Raw genomic sequence first — 12,383 nt, 5'->3', positions numbered from 1 at the left:
CCTCTGTTGTACCCTAAAACAGAACAGCACTTAATAGACTCCAGTCTAGTGTCAATAAAACTTGTACATGCTTTGGGAAACCAAACAAAAAAATCATGTGACTTCATTTATTGTGAAAAGCTGGTGTTGCTGTGTGGAAGAGAACCCGCCCTGTCTCTGAGGTGGGCTTGTACTTTATTGTTGTTAGGTGCTTTCCAGTCGGTTCTGACCCATAGCCACCCAATGAACAACAGAATGAAACACCACCCGAGTCACCATCCTGTGCCATCCCCACAGCTCTTCCTGTTTACCCCATTGTTGCAGCGATTGTGTCCATCTGTCTGAATCCGAGCCTTCTTCTCTTTCGATGTCCCTCGGTGTGACCAAGCATGTCCTTCTCTGGGGACTGATCTCTCCTGATAACATATCTCAAGTATATGAGAAACGTCTTGCCATCCATGCCTCTAAGGAGCACTCTGGTTGTACTTCTTCCAGGAGAGATGCCTATTCTTTGGGCAGTCCGTGGTACTTTCGATATTCTTCACCAGCACCATAGCAAAAATCATGTCTTAAATGTCGAATTCTTAAATGGAATGTGCAGAACCTTTCTTAATATTAACATCCTCATTTGGCTGGGAGACTCGGAGAGTCTGAGTCCTTTGGACAAGTTCGCAGAGAAATTGAGTGTTTCCCTCAGAATGTGTTCCCTAACCTGGCTAACTCTGGTTCCGGGTGCCAGGGCTTTGGGGCTGCACTGGGCAAAGGGTCAAGAAAAGGGGAAGTTACCATGTGGTGCAATGTCCAGAGTGAGAACCCACGTGGGGACTGCAACCTGCAGAGTCAACGCCCAGTTTAGGGTCAAGATGGAGAAACTCCGCTTGGGAATTTGAAAGCCTGCTGAATAGGAGAAGGAGGGACTGCGGTTGCGCTGCGGTGTGTAGGCGTCTGGCGGGAGAAGATTGACATGACTGCCACGTGCCCAGGGCCTATAGCCGCTGCCAGGGCGTGGAGTGCGCGGCGGGAGCGGGTGGGGCCAGCGGGTCGGGGGCGGGGCCTTAGCAGCGAGCTGGGGGCGGGGCCTGGGCTCTGCCAAGCAACAGCTTCGACAAGCGCTAGCGCGCTCCCTGGGACTTCCCGCGCGCGCCACCTACTGCCTCCTGGGTCCAGCCTGCGTCTCCTCCTCCCCCCCTAGCCGCCTTCCTCTTCTGCCCGACCTCAGCCCGTGCTCCTGCCGCCTTCGCTATGGCGACCCGCAGCCCCAGCGTCGTGGTGAGTAGCCTGACTCCCCAGCCCGGCTCCGGCCCCGGCCCCCGCGGCGCCCCCCACCGTCGCTGCCGGGCCGGGTGCGTGGCCCCGCAGTGCGGGCTGGGCCGGCGTGGCCCCGGGAACCCCAGGGGCGGCCTTGACGTCACTTGAGGGCGTCAAGGGTGGGGAATGGCGGGGTGAGTGGGGGCTCTCTCGTCCTGAGAACCCCGGGAGCGAGGGCTGCGTGGGGGAGGAGACGGTGGAAATGGCGTTTGGGTTGACATGTGCCACTTTAAGCATGCTGCGGCGGGGGAAGGGCTGGAGCCCTGGGCCAATTCGGGAATGATCTGGTGGGGTGGGGACTGTAGGTTGGGGGTGAGGTCACCAGGGCGCCCCTAAGAGGGCCTACCCAGGGATGTGAACGCTTGATTTCCAGGTAGCTTTACAAATAGATAGAATCGCTGTTCTCTGTGGGACTGCGCACCGCCCCGTTGCAGGCAGCCCTGGTAGTGGTAACCATGTCTACCTGGCTTTCCCATGAAGGAACCGCAGAAAACGAGCAGGTCCTTTCCCTGAGCCAGGCCTGGGATTGAGATAATGCTGGAATCCAGATTCGGTGCCTGCTGATGCTAGTGAGGACGAAAAGATTCGACTCTGGTCCTTCAAGGACATTGTATACCGTAACTAGTCTCCAACCTCATTGGGTGTTTTCTTGGCTTTGGATTTTTTCCTTGTCTCCTAAATGAGCCAAGCTGCCCTCCACCCCCATCCCTCTCTCCCCTCGCGCCTTTGGATGATGCTTGCTGAAATAGAGAAACCCCAGTAAAACTCCCTCACCCTACTTGCTTATTGTAATTGCTTTAGCAGCTAGAGATTACCTGTTGATTGCCGTTCCCACTATTACTGGGATCCTACAGTGACCCCAGCACACAGCTCAGGGCCTGGAATGTAGGCAGTTCTCAGTAATTAATGATGTCTTGAATGAACAAATTAAACAGGAAGGATTTTATTTCATATTAGTCCTTGTGACAAGGGAAAACAGTTTTGGAAATCTTCCTTGTTTGGGCTATTTACCGCCTGTGTGGCCTTGGGCAATTCACTTTAATCTTAAGGGAGTGATTCTCAACCTTCCTAATGCTGCCACCCTTTAATACAGTTCCTCATGTTGTAGTGACCCCTCCCAACCATAAAATTACTTTTCATTTCTACTTCATAACTGTCATTTTGCCATGAATCGGGCGACTCCCAAAAGGGTCGTGGCCCACAGGTTGAGAATGGCTGTCTTAAGGTTTCTTCCGTAAAACTGAAGCGTCAGCTTGCCTCATAGAGTCCCTAGGCGGTGAGAAAGATTAGAGGGTAATGCTCACCCAGAGGCTCTTGGGAAGAAACACCTGGCAGTCTGCTTTTGGAAAAGTAACCGTTAAAAATTTGCAACATTCTGCTGGGGAGTCACCACCGTGAATCAGAATGGATTTCATGCATCTGTGCGTATATTTGTGTGTTTTTAAGCCACCGCATGGTGTCATCGAAACCCCCTTGCACCCTCCCTGACGGGAGCTACACATTGGCTGCATTCTTTATTGAGTCCTGGGTTTGGTGGTTAAGATCTTACAGGTTTCCAGTGGATTGAGCCCCAAGGATATTATCACACATGTCCTCAGACACACCGCCTGGGACGCACTGGAGCTTAGACTCAAGCCTCCTCCCTCACTCTGAAAAGTTAGGCTGGTTCTCAGCTGGCACATAGTATTTTTGTGCAGTTTCGGAGGAAATTAAATAACAGGTCTATGTACATTCATAGTTTTAGAATTTTGGGGACTGGATGCTGAGTTTCCTTTGAACATCAAAATATTCATTATGCTTTTTGCTTGCAAATTCCTGTTTCTTTTTTTCCCTTTCTTTGGTGAATTTCCTCCCATGATCTGGTCAGCTTGTTAGCCAGGACAACCTCTTCAAAATAATGCTAACTCCGGTGCTGGTCATTGTTCTAAGCCCTTTCTGTATATTGACTGGTCTTCTCCGCAGCGCAGAGAGGTTACGCAACTTGAGGGTAAGCTAAATAATCCAGTTTTGCTAGGATTGGAACCTAGGTTATCTGGTCCCCAGGGTCTGTCCGTAGCCATGGTACTTTAAAGTTCATAGTGGCAATAAATGCCCAAACCCAACCCATTGCCATCTACAGTAGTTGATTCTGACTCCTAGTGACCCTGAAGGATAGGGCACAACTGCCCCTGCCACGGCATGCTTCTACAGTCACAGCATGCCTACAGCGGTGAAGGTCAACTTTGAGATAACTGTTTTGCAACATGTTATCAGGAGAGACCAGTCCCTGGAAAAGGATCATGTTTGGGAAAGTGGAGGGTGAGAGAAAAGGAAAAAGAGGAAGACCCCCTATCAGCTAGAGGAATTGACCCAGTGGCTGCACCAATGGGCTCAAAGGGAACGGTTTGAGAGGGTGGCAGGGGACTGGACAGTCCTTTGTTCCCTTGTCCCTTTTGTCTTTATGAGTTGGAATTCGCTCAGTGAGATCTAACACTGTAATATAAATAACCTAAAGTTGCACGATCGAAACCCTGTGAGGAAGATGCTTCCTGGTGTGACCACAGAGACACAGTGAAGTCACTTGCCCAAGATAATTTTTAATGAACTCAGCCCTAAGATCCGCCTGTAAAGCTGCCTGTAGGTTTCGTGTTAAGCTTCCGGGGTAAATTTAGACACTTGAATTAAGAAAAGGCTGGATTTGGGCAAATTCTTTGAAACATCAAGTACACATTATAATGTCTTCTAAATTTTGGGATTGTCATGCTAGAATTACAATTAGAACCCATACAAATATTGTATACAATATTCGTGGGGAACAAAATATTGCATGATCTCTTTTTTGCCTTTTTGGTTTTTCCCACAAATTTTTTGAAGCTCCCTTGGCGCACCCTGTGCTAACTGCTCTTACGTAAATCTGGCCTAATCAATGATTTGCACAGAATTGATAAAAAACCAAACACTCACTGCCATTGACTCAGCAACCCTATAGGACAGGGTCGAACTGCCCCTGTGAGTTTCTGAGACTGTTAACTCTTCAAGCCGTAGAAAGCCTCATCCTTCTCCCTGGGAACAGCTGGTAGTTTCAAACTGCTGTCCTTGCCATTATCAGTCCAACTATGTCATCAGGGGTCCTGCATTGAGAAAAGATATCCCCTCCTCCACCCGCAACAGGCTTTAGACTGCCTTTAGTCTGTAGATGGCCAGAATGGCTCCTTGGGCCTACCAGGAAATGAGCAGTCCCATGGGAGGGTCCCACACTGGGTGGGTGCATCTTACTTGCCTTCTGTCCAAAGCTGGGCAGGAAATCCAGTGGCTAGAGGTGGGAAACAGAAGCCCGGACCAACCACATCAGCAGTCTTGGAATTTTCTTTTCATTCACTTTGTTGATGAAAACCTTTAATCCACAGAAATACAGGTGGTTCCTGGTTATGAATGAGATCCATTTCTTTTTTTTAACTTTTTTGTTGTGATTTGGGTGAGAGTATAACAGCAAATTGACTTTACTTCAACAGTTCCTTCACCTTTTCTTTTTGACACCGATTGCTTCCCACTTCCTCCCTGGAGTGAGCAGTTCTAGCCTCCCTTCTCTCCTAATTCCTTCCTGCCTTAGGAGCTTTAGCCTAGGCAAAAGCAATCCTTTGATTCCCCATAATCCTTTAGGCGGTTACTGGATTAAGTGGCGGTTACTGGATTAAGTCTCCCCCTGCCCCATGAAGAGATGCTAAAGCGGTGTGAGTATGCGCTTTCACTCTTCTGACCCATTTGCCCCGGCAGCTACTGGGGCAAATTACTCCTGTGTGCACCAGGACGCGGGTTTACATGCCACCAAGATGGTGGAATGGCCAAGGTGGCAGCTTTTAATTCTTGTACTAGTTCTTTAACCCTGAGAAGGGAGGACAGGCAAGTCAGATATGTATGTTGTTAATTTGTAAAATCAGAAGAGGAAGGTGTTAGTTGCGGTCCAGTTGGCCCTGACCTCCTGCTACCAGTTTATCTTCCCTGTTAGGAACATCTGAGTCAGTTATGAACAACTGGTTTTCAGATTCCCTGAGTTAAGAGGTATTATCCTTAGGGGATGACACATCTGCTTTGATGTTATTTTTGAGAGTTTTAAGGGTTCTGAAGATAAAAGGTAAAAACCATTTGGCAATTTCCACCCCTCTGTGGAAGCCTGGCTGGTGACTGGCAATAAAGTCCACTCTGTTTCATCTTACATGGCACGCTGTGTAGTTCGTGAGGCTCGGTTTAAGGCTCACTTCTGTTGAGTTTGCTTGGCCCTGAGAACTGACCATAGGGGATTGGCACAATCCTAGTCCCGGATGATGAATTGATGTTGCAAGTATTGGTTAATGTCCTTGTCTACTATAATTTCTGAAGTCTTGTCCTCATAATTAGACATTTGGTCTAAACCACAAAAGTGCTCATGTATGAGAGTCACACATAATTAAGAATGGGTAGTGCCGGTTTAAGGTGCCGTGGTGGCAGAGTGGTTATGAGTTGGGCTGTGATCTCAAGGTCAGAAATTCAAAACCACCTACCACTCGCCAGGGCTTTGGACTCCGGTTGGCAGTTACAGTCTGGGAAACCCACAGGCACAATCTCCCCTGCCCTAGCAACAGGATGGCTCAGAGCCAGCCTTGACTCCGTGGCAGCGGGTTTTGAGTGCCAGTTTTACTAGAAAGTAAGGGTCTCGGTATTTGGTGATCTCAAACCACCAGCGTTACTTTCTAGATAAAAAGTAGAGCAGAAGAAAGTGGATTGCCCAAGGGAAACTAGGTTGCCAGAGCTGTGTGGGAGAACGCCAAGGAGATAGTCAGATTTCCAAACTGTCTGAGCAAATGGTAACTAAGAACTAAGCCTAAGCCAAGGAGCCCTGGTGGTGTAGTGATGTGTTGGACTAATAATTGCACGGTCAACAGTTTGAACGCACCAGCTGCTCTGTGGAAGAAAAAAATGAACGCACCAGCTGCTCTGTGGAAGAAAAAAATGACGCGTTCTGCTTTCCAGAGTTACAGCTTTGAAAACCCACAGGAGCACTTTGACCTTGCCCTGTAGAGTCTCTGTGAGTCTGAGTTGACTTACCTGACAGGAAGTGATCGCTAAATTGCCTCTTGGTTTCCTGTGCAACCAATTTTGGAGAGGAAACCATATGCTCATTGGTTTACCACTTCCAGCCCTTCCAAGCCCCCAAATAACAGTACCCAAACTCATTGCTGCTATTGATTTGAACTCCTATAGTGACCCCATAGCACTTCTAAGGTTGTAGTCTTTGTGTACACTATCAGATCTTTCTCCTTCAGAGTGGCTGGTAGGCTCCAGCTGCTGACCTTTCAGTTAGCAGCTGACTGCTTAACCACTTTGCTACCAGGCCCCTCAAAAATTCTCAGGTAGTTTGGGGTTCCCCTCCACTCCCAACAAAACATTCAACAAGCAACTGATTAAATGTAAGAGCAGGAATCTCCAATCCTGTGGAAATTGGGACCCTGCTAACTTCTGTGCTAATGCAGTGTCAACTCCCAAGAGGGAGCCCTGGGTGCCGGGTCACCTTGGGCTCCAGCTTTATCTCCCACGCATATGTAACTCCAGTTGATAGAGAATTCACTAATCGAAGTAGATGCAGATCCCTGACCAGCTTTACTCTGCGGTTTAGTGAGCTGTATGCCCTTACAAGCGTTCAGAGGGCATTCCCCCACCAAGGCTTAATCAAGGTAGATAGAGGCTGGGTAAATTTTTATGCAATTGAATATAGTGCAGTCTCCAACTCCTGGAAGCCTTCTTATCAAAACAAGTCCCTGGGTTGTTAATTAATCCACCTCCAAAGCAAAACTCACTGTAATCCAGTTGCTTTTGACTCCTGGTGGCCCTTTAGGACAGAGTAGAACTGCCTGCTCCCTAGGGTTTCCAAGGTTGGGACCGTACTGAAGGAGACAGCCTCAACTTGCTCCATCAGAGCAGCTGGGGGGCTTCAACTGCCAGCTTGTGATTAGCGATTAGTGGCCTACTGCTTGATTTGCTGTGTTACCAGGGCTCCTTCATCCATATCGGATATGGTTAATTAAGCTCAGATGCTTGAAGGCTACCAAATGTATTTCCGTCTAGCTCTGGTTGAAATGGAAGCTATTGAACCTGGTTACTAAAATGCTTTGGGATGATTTACGGCTCAAGTTCCTATTTCTTGAATTTTACCTCCCTTTATATTCTAGATACAACTGAAGCTTCGAGGTCAAAGTTTGAGTGCACTTTTTTTTCCCTTTGTAATGTTATCCATAATTTAGACTTTTAACCTTTTTTTTAACTGCAGCGTAGCACTTTATCTTATGGATTTTCCCTATGGTATGTCATGTCATCTACTGGGCTGTAAGCTCTGTTATGACAAGAGGAGCCCTGTAAAGAGTCAGTCTCAGAAACCCACAGGGGGAGTTCTACCCCTAGAGGGTCGCTGTGCGTTGAAATCGACTCCCGGTCGTGAGCTAGGTTTTTGGTTGAAACTTTTTAATGCTGCTTCTGTCAAATTGATCTGATTCTCTCGTATGTATGGCCTAGTATGTACACAGTATTTTTTTTTTAACATTTTATTAGGGGCTCATACAACTGTTATCCCAATCCATACACACATCAATTGTGTAAAGCGCATTTGTACATTGTTTCTCAAAACATTTTCTCTCCACTTAAACCCCCAACATTAGGTCCTCATTTTCCCCTCCCTCCCCGCTCCCCACTCCCTCATGAGCCCTTGATAGTTTATAAAAAAAAATTGGTATTTTGTCATATCTTGCCCTGTCTGACGTCTCCCTTCACCCACTTTTCTGTTGTCTGTCCCCCAGGTAGGAGGTCATATATAGTTCCTTGTAATGGGTTCCCTCTTTCCTACCCATTCTCCCTCTACCCTCCCTGTTTCGCCACTCACACCACTGGTCCTGTAGGGCTCATCCGCCCGGGATTCCCTGTATTTTCAGTTCCTATCTGTACACAGTATTTTAAGTATTATTAATAAGATTACAAGTTCTGAGTAAGTAATGTCCTCGCTATTTTAAGACGAAGAGTCTAATGTTTGATCGTTACACAGGAGGTAAGAGGATTTGGACTTTGCTAGTGCAAAATTGGAGAAAGTGGATGTCGAATCGAACGGCCCATTTGCCTTGGCATTATGTTGCATTTGTAGCATCCACAAGTAGATAGCAGCACATCCACAGAGGGTACTGACCCCTCATTGCCCGTCTGACAGCTATCCACCCCTGGCCAATCGTAGAGTTCTTAAATGAGGACTCCCTCCACAGATGTACCCCTTCTATGTAGTGAACAAAGTTATGAGCCCTTCTATGTAGTGAACGAAGTTATGAGTTCATGCCTGAAGTACTTTAATAGATGCACATTTAGTGAATTTCTGCTTTTGCCTTGCTAACATGGTTTTTAAGCTTGAAATACAACAAACCAACCTTGGCCAAGAACTATGCAGAGATCTAATAGTTTCGACTTTGGAAAGTTACTTTGGGGTTTGGGCACAGTTGGATTCCAGTGTGTGGGCACATTGCTACAGGTGTAGCTTGCATGTCTGGAATGAACTCGGAGCAGAGTTCATGTGGCTTTGATTGAGATGGACGAGGGTCTGGCCCATTGTAGACTACCCGCGCTCAGACAGTTTTGCAGGTGCAAGACAGTATCTAAAGCTTAAAACTAATTGCCATCCAGTAGATGCCAATTCATAGCAACTCTGGGCCAGGGTAGAAGTGGCCCTGTCTGTGTGTTTCAGAGAATGGAGTGTTTGTGGGCATAGGAAGCCCCGCCCCTTCTTTCTCCTGAGGAATGGCTGGTGGTTTCGAACTTGCAGCCCCCAAGTAACCACTATGCCACCAGGGCTCCTGGCAAGTCCAGGGTAGAACCTAATTTACACTTGAGGCAGAAACTGTGAGTAACAGGAAGGAAAAAGTGGATAAGCCTCAAGGAAGTTCTTTTTGGCATTCTGGTTCGTCTTGATTTTAAAGTCATAGGAAACGGTGCATTTTCAGAGCAGATACATTCTGATGAGGCCAGCAGGAGTGTTTTTCCTGCCTCTTTACGGCATTTGTGGGAGCAAGATGAGGCACTCTACTCTTAGTCATGGAAGCCCACAGGGGGCAGTTCTACCCTGTCATTCATGTAGGGGCATTATGAGATGAATTGACGCAATGGCAGTGAGTTTGATGGCATCTAAAGGGGCCTTGGCGGCATAGTGGTTACACACATGTTGGGCTGCTAACTGCAAGGTCAGCAGTTTGAAATCGCCAGTCTCTCCATGAGAGAAAGATGAGGCTTTTTGTTTTTCTCTATAAAGATTTTATATCCTTGGCAACCCACAAGGGGCAGTTTTACTTTGTTTTACAGGGTCACTATGAGTCAGAATCAATACAATGGCAGGGAGTTTGGTTTTGCTTTTACAGAATCTGGCAAAGTAATTTTCTTTTTCTAAAACTTGAACTAGATTTAAAGGTATGCTTTTTCACAGATTGCTATGAACTATTCTTGTTAATATTAAATATGTTCTGTTAAGAGCATGCCCCTCGTTAGGACCGGGCACTGTCTCTCCCATCCCTGGAAATTTTTTTTTGCCTGCTTATGAAAGTGGTGCATGTTAGTGTAAAACCAAATCAACCTTAGCATGTAGGTAGTGATGCATCCTGGTTGCCATAGATGCTTATTGCTTGATCTGTATCTCCAGGCTCAGATTCCTTCCTACCATTTTTAAATAAAAGCCCACTGCAAATCATGGGGCAAAGATACAGATCATTACAATTCTGTTTCTCTCTCTGGACAGTGAGACCTCAGGTTGTTTGAGGAAGGAAGGGAGGAAGCCCAGGTGTGGCAGACGCACAGGTAGTAGTAGCCTGCTGCACTGGGAGAGCAAGGCCCTGGACTCAAGGGTCTTTGAGAATCCCCCCATAGTACCACTGTGCTGGATTTTTTATGGTGGTGGTGGTGGTGTTCAGAGGAGCCTTGGTGGTATGGTGCTGACGTATTGGGCTGCTAACCTCAAGATCAGCCATTCAAAACCACCAGCTGCTCCACGGGAGAAAGATGAGGCTTTCTACTCCCAGAAAGGGTTACAGGTGCAGAAACGCACAGGGGGGCAGTTCGATTCTGTCCTACGGGGTCACTATGTATGAGTCAGGTGACGCAATGGCAGTGAGTTTAGTGGGCTTTAAATATTGCAAAGGATATCATTTTCAGCACATCACATTTCTGAAGTCCATCCAACTGTTATATTATGGATTTCACTGTTTCCCATGCAAGTGAAATGTGACTTGCTATCAATGACCGTCTCACTTGAAACCCCAAATATTTTCTAATAAAGACCACTATTTTTAAAATACAATATATAGAACCTCCTTGAAGAAAATGTGACATGTATAGCAAATATTATAAGTGAAATACCTAAACAAACAAACTCACTGCTCTCGGGTTGATTGCTACTCATAGCAACCTTATAGGATAGAGTAGAACTGCCCTGTGGCTATCAGAGACTGTCAATCTTTACAAAGGCGGCAATCGATCACCAGGATGAACTTTTAACACCCCCCCCCAGGGGGGGCAAACAACCGAAAAGTGGGTGAGGGGCAGTGGAGGATGATGTAAGGTATGAAAATAATCATCTATAACGTATCAAGGTTCATGAGGGAGGGTGGAGGAGGAGGAAATGGGGGGTGACTGATATCAGGGGCTCAAGTGGGAAGAGAATGCTTTGAAAATGATGATGGCAGCATATGGGCAAATGTGCTTGACACACTGGATGAATGTATGGATTGTGATAAGAGATGTAAGAGCCCCCCCCAAAAAAAGTATTTAATTAAATCATTACAAAATTAGAATGTCTCCTCTTTCTCCCACGGAGCAGCTGGTGATTCCGAGCTGCTGAGTCCAGTGGGTAACCCATGATGCCACCAAATGCTACCCAACTGCTTGCCTTGTGTCAATTCCTACTCATAGTGACCCTACAGGACAGAACAGAACTACCCCTCTGAGATTCTGAGACTAGAACTCGGTTTATAACAAGTAAAAAACCTCATCTCGCTGCTGAGGAGAGACTGGTGGTTTTGAACTGCTGATGACCTGGCAGTTGACAGCCTCAATGTGTAACCACTATGCCACCAGGCCTCTTTTAATGTTATTCCCGTCTCCGCAGTAACAGCTTTTATGGCTATGCACTTTATTTAGTGGTTTTTTTTTCCTAATACAATTCTTATCACAATCCATACATACATCAATTGTGTAAAGCCCATTTGTACATCATTGCCCTCATCATTCTCAAAACATTTCCTCTCCACTTAAGCCCCGGCATTAGATCCTCATTTTTCCCCTCGCTCCCCCCTCCCTTATGAACCCTTGATAATTTACAAATTATTATTTTGTCATATCTTGCCCTGTCCAACGTCTCCCTTCATCTACTTTTCTGTTGTCCGTCCCCTAGGGAGGCAGTCACATGTAGATCCTTGTAATCGGTTCCCTCTATTTAGTGCTTTTACAATTATACTTAGGTCACCTATGTTACCACATCTTCAGTGTTTCCCACATTAGTCAATTTTTTGGTGCCAGGCATGAGACCTCAAGACAATGCTAGAGCGTCCTCAGTTAGCTAGGGAGGCACAACGTGAGTTGATAGGCAGTCCCAAACTTGAAAGACTTAGCTCACTTAGTTTTGGGGAGGGTAATCTTTTCACCCCTCTACTGTAAGATGAGACAGGCTTTGTGGAATGGGGAGCAGCAGTTTTTGTGGAAAGTTCAGTGTGCTATTTTAACTTAGCTGACAGTGTCCTGTAAACAACTTTTAACTAAATTTGTAGACAACTTGGAATGGGGTGGGGTGGGTGAAGAATAGCATCACCTCGAACATGTCAAGATTTTGCCACATTTGGCCTAGCTTTTTAAAAAAAATTTTATTGGGGGCTCTTATCACAATCCATACATGCATCCATTGTCTCAAGCACATTTGTACATTTATTGCCATCAACATTTTCTTTTTTAATTTTTAATTTAATTTTATTTTTTTTCCCTTTTAAACATTTTATTAGGGGCTCATACAACTGTTATCCCAATCCATACACACATCAATTGTGTAAAGCGCATTTGTACATCGTTTCTCAAAA

At 46.3% G+C, this 12,383-nt stretch overlaps 1 protein-coding gene across 1 annotated transcript in view; it reads left to right on the top strand.

The window, feature by feature from the left end:
• The first annotated feature begins 1,092 nt into the window (after positions 1-1,092).
• The window catches only part of HPRT1 (hypoxanthine phosphoribosyltransferase 1), a 40,670-nt gene continuing 29,379 nt past the window's right edge, over positions 1,093-12,383 (top strand). Inside the window, exon 1 of the mRNA XM_004715363.4 lies at positions 1,093-1,248. Coding sequence (XP_004715420.1) covers positions 1,222-1,248 — 27 coding nt within the window. The 5' untranslated portion in view covers positions 1,093-1,221. The remainder of the gene's footprint in view (positions 1,249-12,383) is intronic.

The sequence above is a fragment of the Echinops telfairi genome, unplaced genomic scaffold (assembly GCF_000313985.2).
Source record: "Echinops telfairi isolate 266 unplaced genomic scaffold, ASM31398v2 ScPeMD7_20;HRSCAF=75, whole genome shotgun sequence".
Taxonomy (NCBI): Eukaryota; Metazoa; Chordata; class Mammalia; order Afrosoricida; family Tenrecidae; genus Echinops; species Echinops telfairi.
Note: the sequence above shows the minus strand (reverse complement) of the source record. Positions and strands in the feature narration are given on the sequence as shown.